We start from the raw sequence: 13201 nt of genomic DNA on the forward strand, positions 1-13201 counted from the left end.
TATAACACAGGACAAGACTCTAAATACAATATAAGTGGTGAGCACAGAGTCTGCCCTGATATACATACTGTAACATAACTAGCCTCAGCCCATCAATTATGTAATTCTATACAAATATAAATGATGGTGACTGACGTGTGTGTGTGTTTACTGTCTATTTTGTAATACAGCCTTTTGTCCGCTTTAAGGTGGTGGTAAGTTGAAGGTTGAAGGCGAATTTTTCCGGCGCGCTCCGCGCGCACATTATATTCTCCCTCTGGGCTAAGCCCCGGATCTCCTACAATCCTAAATCCGCCTCTGGAAAGAACCCCGGTTCATCCCATCTGTAACATCATGTTGACCAATGCACAACTTCTATGAGTGTTTTCCTTGTAGGCTATGCTTGAGTGACATAATGTTTCAGTTTGTGGGCTCATTGTAATTCTTGCGTTCGCTTCGTTCGCTTCCTTTCAATACAGCTTATTTAATTTAGTTAAAATGAGTGCTAATACCATACCACCATACCAGAACATCACAGCAGGAACAACCTATCTCAAAAAAGCGATCGTAATAAACCAGTCCTGAAAGTTCTCTGTCGCTTACCAATAATCGAACCTAGAGAAATCAGCTACGAATGTCCCCTCCCCTCGCAGGTTCATCATAGTATATTACATAAATGTATTACTGTTAAGTGTTGTTGTGGATGTTATCCCTAGTGCCATTCTGAGGTTAGCATTGCGATGTGTTTGCAAACTAAAATACGATCGCTTTTTTGTGATATGTTGCTCCTCTTGTGATGTCCTGGAAACGAACGCATCAGCTGCAGCGTCTTTTGTATTGATCAGTTGTCATCAGTGTTATTACGGGACAAAACCGTGTTTTCAGTCAGAGCGCCCATCTCTGAGCGCTCCCAGAGCGCAAAGCTCTGAACTTTGGAACGTTGTTATGTTTTGATATGTTTTGATATGAGAAATTCGAAGTGGTCAGTTTATGAAAATAATACCATAGAATACTAAATAAAATATTAAAATAATAGCCCCCTAGCGTTTGCCGCCATATTGTGACACCACCACCCCCCCCCCCCCCCCCCCAAAGTCCAATCAAAAATGAATAAATATTAGCATCATAAAACAGCAATTTGGAGAAATGCAACACCAGCACACTTAAAAAAAACTAACAATGTTAGTTGTAATGTACAGTTCTGCAGCCTACTGTTTGTTCTGCATCGGACATGTGTGAAATTGCTGCTGTTCCGTAGCAGTCTGTTTGTATTCTCTGATGTTGTCTGAGTTTGTTTAACACTCAGAAACAGCATTTTTATTCACATTCACATGGCTTTTCTGCTCTCTGGTAAACTAATGATAATGATATTCCAACTGCCCAGTTAAATCCAATCTATTATTTGGCATTCAGTGACATGCTTTTTAAATTATATAACACAGAATATTAGTCAACATTAATATCTAGGGAAGAAAATAAGCCTACTTTTTTTGATGGGGGGGCGGTAAGAGGCCTGGATAATGGACAGGGGGGCGCTGGCCCAAAAAAGGTTGAGAACCACTGCGTCTAGTCCAAGCAAATTACTTGGTCGCTCTATGACTTTGAACCACTGTGAGCAAATTTACGAACACAGCATTCTTTACTTCAAAATACAAATAAAACGCACCTAGAATTGTCTTATTTGAAGTATTGAGTTGGGAGTGAACAATTTTGGTCGTCTCTTGGTGCAAAATTCTGCTTGACTACATGGAAGGGGCAAGCCATGCGATAACAACAATCTCTCTCTCCCTCTCTCAGTCATGTTACGCCGTAGCAAAGGAGTAATGACAATAGTATTATTACTCATGGTTACACCGCTGTAAGTATAGTGTAAAGAGTAATGATAACATGTTACATTGCACTTACAATAGTTATTACACAGTCATTCAAACTCTGTAATATAGTGTTACCCAAAGGTCACGGTTCAAATTCTGACTTTGGGATTAAGTTCAAAAACAACAGTTTGTTTTGACATGTGTTTATTTACCACGTTATAACATCTAAGTACAGTGTAACAAATACTGTTATTACTTGTTGTTACACTGCTGTAATTACAATGTGGCAAAGGAGTAATGACAATATGTTTTACATTGTACTTACAACCGTAATAAAACAGTCAAACACGCTAATATAGTGTTTAACCATAGTTAGAAAGGTCATAGTCATGTCGGAGGAAAAGAGGTCTGAACCATTTGGTTTTTCGTCTGGATCTCACTAAGCTGTTTGGTCTTTTTAGACTATGTCAAAGTCACTGCTGAACCATCTCATGTTGAAGACCAGGACAACTGGATGTGCAGACCTACAAAACCTTTTTGGAACTGTCTAAGATAAAGAGTACAATTAATGGCGCCACAACTATGCCTTTCCATCTGGACTGTTGACACAATGGAGAAATAACCATGTGTAATACCAAAGAATCATTGCTTGACAGCCAACCCATCTGCATCAAAAGCATATTGTGAGAAGGCTATTATGTGAGTGGAAACAAAATGTTGATTTGTGTCAAACCTCTTCAAGTTTGCCCTCAAGACCAAGAACAAGAGCAAGACCCTATGTGATCATTCATTGATATTGGAAGTGGGGTCTCAACCAGAGAACTACAGCTTCTTCAAAAAGAAGAAATAATCACCAAGCTAATTAAAAGGAACAAGAAACAACAAGAAATATATTTTTTAAATCAAGAGGAACAACCAAGTCAACCCTCAAGGAATATTTGGAGAAGACTCTTGTGTCAATTCAACATTTCAACTCTTCTGAAGATCAGCATTTTCCCCTTGCCATCTTATTTGGACAATTGTAACATCTTATAATTGGGTAAGTAATAAGGAGATAATCTCAAACTTAAAAAGTACATGTTCAGAGCTCTAGAATAGATGTTATGTTATTCTATAGTTAGATATTTACTCTAAATATATATATATATATTATCGAACTAGCTAGCTTCCTAATTGGGATAAAAGTAGTTATTCAGCTAGAATATTTTTAATGACATTTTACAACTGTATTTACAGACAAGGATAAGTACAAATTAAAAGTTAAAAGGTTTAAACAAAGTACAGTACATATGAAGTGACTTGTGTATATGAGGTGGGAAACCCAAAATGGGTTTACTTTGAAACTGTAACTTTCTTTACAGCAAATACTTACTGACTATAATGTTTATGCTGTTGTCCAAGTTATAATATGACTACACAATACATGGTTAACTAAACAGGATTTTCTTTCTTTGTGCAGAAGCGATGGAGGGAAGACACAAATGAAATGCAGGACTCAAAGTTTGCTCTGAAACCCATTATTGAACTTAGCATCTAATACATTTTAATCCAATGTTGCTTTCTCTTTATCTAGTTTATGGTTTAATCTTGTGCTATAATTCATTTACAGGTAACACGTACATATACGTTTTATTAGGAACACTTGTACACCTCATTGATTCAGGTGGTGTAATGGTGTCGGGAATGGCACACTTTGGGCCAGTTAATACCAATGGCCACAATGTACCCATCTTCCAATAGCTACTTCCAGCATGATAATGCACCATGTCACAAAGCAAAGATCATCTCACACTGGATTCATGAACATGACAATGACTTCAGTGTTCTTCAGTGACCTTCCCAGTCACAGGATCTTTAATCTAATAGAAGACCTTTGGGATATGGTAGAACAGGAGATTTACAGCTTGAAAGTGCACCTGAAAATCTGCAATCATGTCATCATGGACCAGAATCTCAAAGGAATGCTTCCAACATCATTCTGGAATCAATGCCACAAAGAATTGAAGCTGTTTTGAGAGCAAAGGGAGGCCCTACCCAGTATAGTATAATGTTCCTATTAAAGCTATTATAAATACTAGCTATTCCACACAAGACGTTACATGTATAAAACTCAAACTACACAACAAATCATGATTGAAAAAAATATTTATTGCAAAAACCATCCACATATGATTATATTCCCAAAATAAACTAAATCAATAAAGTTCTATAAAGCAACATATAACTGACCATAAATCATCTCAACATTCATTTCTGATTCTGTTCCTCCACTCCTCTATGGAATAACCAAAACTTAATGTCGGGTAACCGACCATTCACCCAGCAAACATGGAGCTCTCGGGGTGTAAATACTCTCAGAGACCTGTATGACAATGATGGCCTAGTTTCATTCCAGCACCTCCAAACTAAGTTTGTCCTTCCAGCGTCATCATATTTTGTCTATCTACAGCTGAGGTCCTCACTCAAGGCCTATGGAGTGCCTTGGCGCTCCCCACTTCCAACTCACCCCATGATAGCCTGGATTGAACATACCCCAACCTCTCGTGGCTGTGTATCCAGAATATATCGCAATCTAATGGACGCAATTAAAAAACCACTTGCGGTTGAGGCTTTATGGAGCCGAGAGCTTGGTGAATTGGATTTCCACCCAAACTGGGACACAATATGGTCTAATCTCAATTCAACCTCCAAAAACTTAGCTCATCAGTTAATTCATTTTAAAGTCATCCACAGGGCCTATGCTACACCATATAGAAGATACTTAATGAAACTACAACCCAACTACTACTGTCAATTCTGCCCTACCCCCACACCGGGTTCATTTCTCCATATGTTCTGGGAGTGTCCAGTCGTGGCCAACTTTTGGAACCATGTCAATTCTGTAATGTCCAAGTTATTTAAGATTGACTATGTTCCTAATCCATGTTTATGTTTGCTCAATGATGACTCTGATTTCGATTTAAGTATTACGCAAAAGAAAATGCTATTTGCTGGTTTCACCTCTGCAAAAAAAACTATTCTTCAACATTGGATAACACCTGATTTCAGTATGAACACTTTTTGGTTTTACTCTTTACAGAGGATTGTGAATCTTGAGTGCACAACGGCCAGATTGAACAAAGCAAGGCCCAGTACAGTTGATGCATGAAAGGCTTATTCATTGAACTTGACTAACTTGACTGCTCTATGATTTGATTTTCCACTTACCCCAATCCGGATTGTGTTGTATTTCTACTATTTGGCTGTGACTTGTCTGCTACACTACCCCTTTTCTTTTTTGTCTTCTTTATTTTTTCCCTCCCTTCCTTTCTTGTTCTGTATTGTCGTTGTTATGTGTTGATAAAAGCAATAAAAAATCTTGATCACAAAAAAAAAACATTCATTTCTGCAGCTGCATTTATGTACCGTAACCAGATGAGTCCATATGGTAAAAGTACAGTCAAACCACCAGTAGTTCAGCAGGGGGAGGCCTGAGGGGGATCTGCCCCAGTGTGAACCTCTTCCCCCCGAACTCCTTCAGCTCGTCTGGAGTCAATTCGCTCTGGGGGGTAAAGAGATTGTCTGTAGCCCCCCCAGCAGAGCCTGTCCCTGCCACTGCCCCAGTACCGCTCGCCCCAAGAGAAAATCCTCCACTCGTCTGTCCAAACGCACCCCCACTTCCACCTGTAGCTGCCACTGCAGCCCCGAAGCCAAATCCTCCGCCGCTATTGGCTGATGAGGAGAAGCTGAACCCAGATGCGGAACTTCCAAACCCAGAAGAGGGTGGCTCCTTGGTGGCGGCGGGGCCAGCAAATGAGAAACTAGCAGCTGTGGGTGCAGAGGAAGAAGAAGAGGAGGAGCCAAAACCAGTAGGAGGCTGTGTGGCACTTGCTGTGGCGCTGCCAAAACCGGTTGAGCCAGATTGGGCAACCGAAGAACCAAATCCTCCACTTGGAGCAGCAAAACTGAAGCTGCTGGCACTGCTGTCCTGAGTCTGGGTCTGTGCCGGCATGCCAAAACCTAGAAACAGAAGGAGAATCCGATCACAAAATCTGTTTCATAGGGACTGGGTCATATACTGTTATGTCTGTGTATCATTCTGAACTTTGCAGATAGAAATGTCTTCTATGTGACAAAAAGTCTTCATATTAAATGTTTGAGATATTTGAGGGTAGGCCAACCAGGGGAAAAGGACTGTCCAATTACTGACCACATGCCACATTATAAACACTACCCTCATCCTGAAAAATACAGGCCATATGGTGGGTTGCTTCTCTTGTTCTCTTACTATGAAGAACACACAACACATATCTAATCCTTACCTCCAGTGCCAAAGCTGGATGTGGAGGACCCAAGTCCAGTCGCTGTCGACCCAAAGACACCAGAGGAGGCCTGAGGGGCTGGGTTGTCCAACTCTGCAAGCTGTAAAAAGAGAGGACACAGTATAACGGTCCATTCACATACAGCTTTCTGTTTGGTCATTGTGTGAATACATCCTTCAAAAGAAGTGTGTGTGTGTGTGTGTGTGTGTGTGTCTCACTATAGCGATGCGGGTGGTTGCATTCATAGCCCTAAGCTCCTGGACTCTGCTTCTCCACTGGTTGACCAGCTGGTTGATGCCATTGGCCTTCAAATCCACAGAAAGAACATTGAGTTAGCCCAGTCAGATGTCCTCATCACCCTTTACTGTTGGGTCTACCCTGGTAAATTAATACAGGTAAATACAATAACATAAATGAATGTCAAGGTGATTGAACTCACATAGCCCTGCAGGTCTCCAGACACTCTGTTGTTGTAGTACTCCAGTCTCAGCTCTTCCGGAGAGAGCTCTGTGAACCCTGCAGAAAGGAAAAACTTTTTTTTTTCCTATTCCATATATTCTGTTTCCTTATTTCCCATGCCATTTGCTGTATGTCTTTACCTGAGATGGTGTCTTTCAGGACAGAGTAACAGGAGAAAACCCACTGGCCTGAAGTCTCCCAAATCTCCATGTCCTTCTGGATGGTCTCCCTGGGCAAGAGAGATACAATCATTGTAATAAACCTACATTATAGACCGCTACTTTTGTGAACTCAAATCTTACCGAGCAAATTGACTCACAAGTGTTTCTCATTTTCATTTCCACCTCCTCTCCCACCCTTGTCAAAGTTACTCGGCGGACTGAGAGCAGAAAATCTGTTGGGAGAGGAAAAACTAAAATCGGAGCTCTTGACGCTTTCTCCTCCTCCTCCTCCTCCTCCTCCTCCTCCACCACCGCCGCGACCCCCCCAGTCATCACCGGGACGGGAGGAGGAGAAGGAGGAGGGCTGGACGTAGTTTCCTCCTGATCTCTGAGAAGGGTTCACCCACACTCGGTTCCCGAACCCTGGAAAAAAGGACATTCATTAAGCTAGACAGCCTACAAGACCAAATAATAGCAGTACTAATACTATGAAATCATACATCGTAATAATCAATGATCATGTGACCATGCCTGATGGGTTTCAGTACCTCCACCACCGCCTCTGTTGCTGGGTTGTTGAGCCGGACGACTGTTATAATCTCCATAACTACCACCTCCTGCACCTCCTCCACCCCCTCCCCCTCCCCTCGGGTGCTCGTTCCAACACTTATCGCCATATCGACACCGGCCTTGAAGGAAAAAGTTACACACCGTCATAGTATCTATGGTTACCGTTCCGACCCAAAAATAACTATAGTATCCATCTGCGCGCAACAAATCCAACACCCGGAAATGTGTTATGCAAATATGCAGGCGCGGTATGATGACGTATGGTACATCACATTTCCGGGTGATGGATTTGATGCGCCTTACTACGGCCTTACTACGGTGAAAACTACGGAAAAAAACTAATATGTAGAGTACAGTCCTATCAATTGTTATATATATATATATATATATATATATATATATATATATATATATATATACAGAGCATAACTTTATATGCAACATATGACATCCACAGTAGTAGATTATAAAGACATACAATGTAGTTGAGCATTTCTCAGCTTTAACCTTCATATGCCATTTGCTTGTGAGTTTGTGTCTATTGTATTACCCCCAAAGTGTCCTTTTTGCTTATTGTCCAGAATGCGTTATTCCCTGTAGGTAATGAGGCCACACCAGAAAGAAATTTTCTTTCTAGATTCGCAGTATTTCAAAACTCCAAGGGGATTCACCTCTGAAGCCTACAGAACACTATTAAGGTTGCCCCAAATATTTTTTGCTCTGGCAGTCACGTTCCCCTGACCTGCCTGGCGGTCACGTTCCCCTGACCTGCCTATGATGTGTGTCCTGGCGGTCACGTTCCCCTGACCTGCCTATGATGTTTGTCCTGGCGGTCCCCTGACCTGCCTATGATGTGTGTCCTGGCGGTCCCCTGACCTGTCTAATGTTACTGCCATTTCTAAAGACTTGTGTTCAATCAGGAGGCATTGTGGCAATGCATGCATTATGTACTGATTGTTTGTCCAACATTCAGAAAGGATTGGCTTCCCGAAAGCTGGAGTGGACTTAAATAGACACATTTCCAACACAAGGAAAGAGAAACACAGAGAAATCCTCCTCATTGAACTTTTGCAAATAAGCATGATCGACCGACTTGCATGGTGTGAAGTGGTTCTGAAGCAGCAGTGGTACGAATGTTGTTCCTTTTTTCTCTCCTGTAGGAGGTGTGTACTTCTTTGTTTGACTTAGTTTTATTCTTGGTTGCCCAGGGGTGTTGCTGAGAAAATTGTTGCGGGATCCTGGACAGAGAAGACTGGTCTGGATTTGGAGGTATTGTTTGAATGTTACTATCATATTATAGCTATAGTCATAATTACCTACTATTCTCTAACTAACTTTTCTTCGTACAGGGGCTTCCGAGGCAGACCAGTGGCAATGACTGTGGTGTCTTCATGATAATGGTGAGTTATGGTAATGCCACCAAGTGATATGGCACACTTGATTGTTCCTTAAAACCATCAAAAAAATGTGTAAATGTATGTAACAATGACTGACCACCACTTAGTCCTGACCAACATTCTGTTTGTGCATTTGCAAATAAAAAGGTGTGCAATAAAAGGTATTAAGGAACATTCATGTGTGCAGACCTCTCATATCACTTTCCTATGGAGTTATCAGCCATGTACATTTCATTGGATGTGTGTGACTACCTTCTCACTGAGTTATAAGCTGTCACATGGTAATCTTGTCTTTGTGTCTTTTCTCATTACAGTATGCCTGGTATTTCGCCATGGAGGCTACCTTTGACTTCAGCATTGTAAGTATTAAGAAAACAAGAACCCATTATATCAATATGCTATAAGACTTTGAATGCAAATTGAGTAACTGCTCTTTCTTTAGGATGACATGTCTCTCCTGAGAAGGTGGTGGTGTATTGTCCTGGTGGAAAACATTGGGCTGGAAGGGTATGCTGCAGTGCTACAAAAATAATAATTGTATTTGTACATTTATTATCAAGAGGACTTTGGGGTAACACCTGGCCCTACAATTCAACCTTCCGGTGAAGATAATGTGTGTTAATTTCAGATATGGAAGGAAGTTTGCTCACTTTAGTGAGGAAGGCAGAGCGACCCTTCACGACAGTGTCCCACCTGTATTCAGGACCTATTCAAGTGTTAAAAGGAGTCATGCAAGCAACACCATGGTCAGTGCATCTCTCACTAAGTATCTATGACCGTGTGCCTGTTTCTGAATGGGCTACTGCTCCTAAAACACATACTCCATGCATGTAAAACATACTGGCAATAATGGTGGACTCTGTACAGATGCCACTGGACACTGACGAGGACCACACGTACTTCAAGAGGCCTTACAGCTTTCCTCCTAAAGAATTGGTTAGTGTGAATGAAGTTTATTGCATACAAACATACTATCCACCATTCACAGCTGTACACATAGTCATCCTTATGTGTGTATCCTGTTACCAGGGACAAAGATGTCAGAAGCCTGGAAAGTGAAACCACACTTTCTATCAGGACACTTGAGGTAGAATGATCAAGGAAAGAAAGTGAGTGACTCATTCAGTACTTAACTGCACCTTTTCATTGTAACATGGTTAAGCACTGTATTATTATTTTAGGAAAGGGCTCAACAAGTTCAACACCAACGAAGAGTGACCAATGACTTGTTAGTGCATTGCATTTGCAATGCATTTTGGAAACATGAGGAGAGTGCTAATACAAATTCCATGACAGTTTGCAACCACTGATGAATGTGAGTTTCTTAAATTAATTATTAATCACTTCTTTATAACATTTTGTCTCAACAGTGAGAAGCAGCTGTCTCACCATTATATGGTCGAAAATGTGAGAAGAAAAGGAAGCTGAAAGACCATAGAGACAATGTTGAAAGAGCACTTGTGCTAAAGTGCAATCAGCAATGATGTCTTGATTGAAGCGCATTGAGTCGTATCTTGTGAGATGCGCTATACAAATAAAGCTTGAATTGATTTGATCCCTTGTACACTTTTTTTGGGCATTTGTGTTGCAACACACCTGTACATTCTGCACTCTACCCTGTTAGGCCCTTATTTTACTCTAGACAGAAGGGTTGTAACACTTGTTATTAATTCCATTTGGTATACCTCATAAACTTTCTTGCATTTCTGGTGTTTGCATTTTACATATTCTAAATATATGCTATCTACATGTCGCACTGGATGGGGTTATTGCTGTTGACTCATCAGAAAGTAAAGACTAATTCACAGAGTGTATGAAGATTCCAGTAAGGGTTTTGTGAAGGAGCCCTAGTGCTGTTGACATCAGAAATAGAATGTTTTATTTAGCTCATCAGTGTGCACTCAGCACCATGGACACCTCCAGCCCAGCACCTTGCACCACGGTTCCTGCCCTGCTCCATGGATTACAACGATGATCGCCTGACCCTTGCCTGACTCCACCAAGTCCTTTGCCTGACCCCTCAAACCTGTTTGACCTAATAAAGTCCCTCACCTGGGTCATTGACATTCTTTTATTTATATACAGTTAGGTCTGGAAGTATTTGGACAGTGACACAATTTCCATAATTTTGTCTCTGTATGCCACCACAAAGGATTTGAAATGAAACAATCCAGATGTAATTGAAGTGCATTTTACAGCCTAAGGATGGCCTGTTTCAGTTGCATTGAGAGCTCTGTTGACTGCATGTTGTGCGTATACAGCAACAGCCTCCAAATGCAAATGCCACACTTGGAATCAACTCAGACCTTTTACCTGCTTAATTGATAAAGAAATAATGAAGGAATAAATAGCCCACACTGGCCCATGAAACAGCTTTTGAGTCAATTGTCTAATTACTTTTGGTTATTATACATAAGAGCTATAATTCATAAACCCTTCCTTCAATTTGGATGTGAATACCCTTAACCTAAAGCTGAGAGTCTGCACTTTAAGCCCAGTAAATTCTGTTGGAAATCTCATATAAGATACGTTAGATCCAAAGTATCAAGGAGTATTGCAGTATTGTGCAGGGCAAAACATATTCTGGAACAGAGGATGTTGTATACTCTATATTGTTGTCTTGTCTTACCCTATTTGAGTTACTGTGTGGAGATATGGGGAAATGAATATAAAAGCACTTTAAACCCATTGATTACACTACAGAAAAAAGCTATGAGGATTTTGATTGATTGATTGAAAACTTTATTAGAAGATTTGCAGAAGTAGGTACATGAAAGTACATATTACATACAAGGTCAACTAACAGGATAAAAACCCAAGAAAGCCACTGGCTTATTTCAATTGGGGTCCTTGATTCTCAATTCATCGTTACATGTAAGACCGACAAAACAAACTAGTACTATCTACAAGATAATACAGACAAATAACTATTACTATCTACAAGATAAAAATACATCCATCATGGGAAGAACAATACAACAAAACATCAGGTATGTACAGCGGGTAGGGCAGGTGGGGACATACACCACAGGTGGGGGCGGGGGACAAAACACAAAGTATGTACAGTGGGTAGTTCGGGTCTTTTAATCTGATTTTTGATTTAGAGGGTCCAGTTACGGATTGCAGCCTCCTGTAAATGTTTTTTGAGAGTGGTTTTGAAGGTGGGCAGTGTTTTGCACTCCTTTAAGATTATAGGAAGGGCGTTCCACATTTTTACTGCAGTACAGATTGTACATGAGGTCGGATATCGTGATCACACTAATAACTTGTTCCTAATGTCAAAAATATGAAGAAAATATGAAGGAAAGCAGAAATATTGCTCTATTGCTCTATTTAAAAAAAGGTTTAAATTATTTTTAATGAAAAAGTATTAGAACGGATGATACTGAAATATATGTATTAATTAATTGGATTATATAATGTAAGCATAATTGTTAAGTATAAACAGGGGTAGGACAGGCTTCTTCCTACTCCTTTTCGAACAATTGATAGGACTGTACTCTACATATTAGTTTTTTTCCGTAGTTTTCACCGTAGTAAGGCCGTAGTAAGGCGATTCATGGTTTACTCCTAGTGTATCCATCTGCGCTGCGCGCATCAAATCCATCACCCGGAAATGTGATGTACCATACGTCATCATACCGCGCCTGCATATTTGCATAACACATTTCCGGGTGTTGGATTTGTTGCGCGCAGATGGACCCTACTCAAAAATAATGTTGCTTTTCATCAACATGACGCCATGTTGAAAATGCCGCAAGAAAATGTCGCAGAGATAGTACGTCATCGATTTTGGTGGGTGGGAGCAATAGCGCCCCCCCCGTGTTTGGTTTTAGTAGTTAGTTACTGTTATAGTTTAGTATCATAAATGAATGAATGGATGGTCTTTATTGTCATTAATACAGTACAGGTACCATACAACGAAATTTAGGAGGGGGGGGCTCCCCTGGTGCTTGGAAAAAAGACTAAAAACAAGAAGGGAAAAGAGCTGGTTTACATAAATAAAGGCTATATACACTATTCACTATACTATACTACTATACTATACAATAAAACACTGTGCTGTACTCTATGCTATGCTATAAATATCCTAACATTTCCTATATCTGAACCTTATGTACACAAGGGTTGTCATATTGCACAATCAATGTTCACTCTCATCATTAGCACATATAGAAATGATTCATATAATCTCATAATGTGTGTGTGTGTGTGTGTGTGTGTGTGTGTGTGTGTGTGTGTGTGTGTGTGTGTGTGTGTGTGTGTGTGTGTGTGTGTGAATGAATGATGATGAATGCATGGTCTTTATTGTCATTGATAAAGTACAGGTACCAAACAACGAAATTTGGGAGGGGTGGCTCTCCTGGTGCTGAAAGAAAAAAAACTGGGAAAAAACAAGAAGGGAAAGGAGCTGGTTTACATAAATAAAGGCTATGTACCCTATCCACTATACTATACTGTACAAATAAAACACTGTGCTGTACTCTATGCTATGCTATACCTATTCTAACATATTGCTG

At 40.4% G+C, this 13201-nt stretch overlaps 2 protein-coding genes across 3 annotated transcripts; one reads left to right on the forward strand and one right to left on the reverse strand.

The window, feature by feature from the left end:
* Positions 1 to 5190: 5190 nt before the first annotated feature.
* On the reverse strand, positions 5191 to 7431 carry nup42 (nucleoporin 42; the record flags this gene model as incomplete). The annotated part of the gene is made up of 7 exons (XM_080532678.1): positions 5191 to 5792; positions 6095 to 6194; positions 6313 to 6399; positions 6534 to 6610; positions 6694 to 6782; positions 6873 to 7137; positions 7263 to 7431. The coding sequence occupies 7 exons, from the start codon at positions 7429 to 7431 to the stop codon at positions 5233 to 5235; spliced, it is 1347 nt and encodes a 448-aa protein (XP_080388804.1). The 3' UTR covers positions 5191 to 5232.
* An 860-nt stretch (positions 7432 to 8291) lies between these two features.
* LOC308158577 (uncharacterized protein) lies at positions 8292 to 10203 on the forward strand. Of its 2 annotated transcripts, XM_080532221.1 has the most exons (9): positions 8292 to 8411; positions 8493 to 8553; positions 8634 to 8684; positions 8996 to 9040; positions 9124 to 9188; positions 9310 to 9427; positions 9549 to 9617; positions 9711 to 9768; positions 10052 to 10203. In XM_080532221.1, the coding sequence occupies exons 1-8, from the start codon at positions 8365 to 8367 to the stop codon at positions 9738 to 9740; spliced, it is 486 nt and encodes a 161-aa protein (XP_080388347.1). In that variant the 5' UTR covers positions 8292 to 8364; the 3' UTR covers positions 9741 to 9768; positions 10052 to 10203. The 2 variants fall into 2 exon arrangements, with proteins under 2 accessions (XP_080388347.1, XP_080388348.1); XM_080532222.1 differs by lacking the exon at positions 9711 to 9768.
* The last annotated feature ends 2998 nt before the right edge of the window (positions 10204 to 13201 follow it).

This window comes from Nansenia antarctica (assembly GCF_963989245.1).
Source record: "Nansenia antarctica genome assembly, chromosome: 5".
Classification (NCBI taxonomy): domain Eukaryota; kingdom Metazoa; phylum Chordata; class Actinopteri; order Argentiniformes; family Microstomatidae; genus Nansenia; species Nansenia antarctica.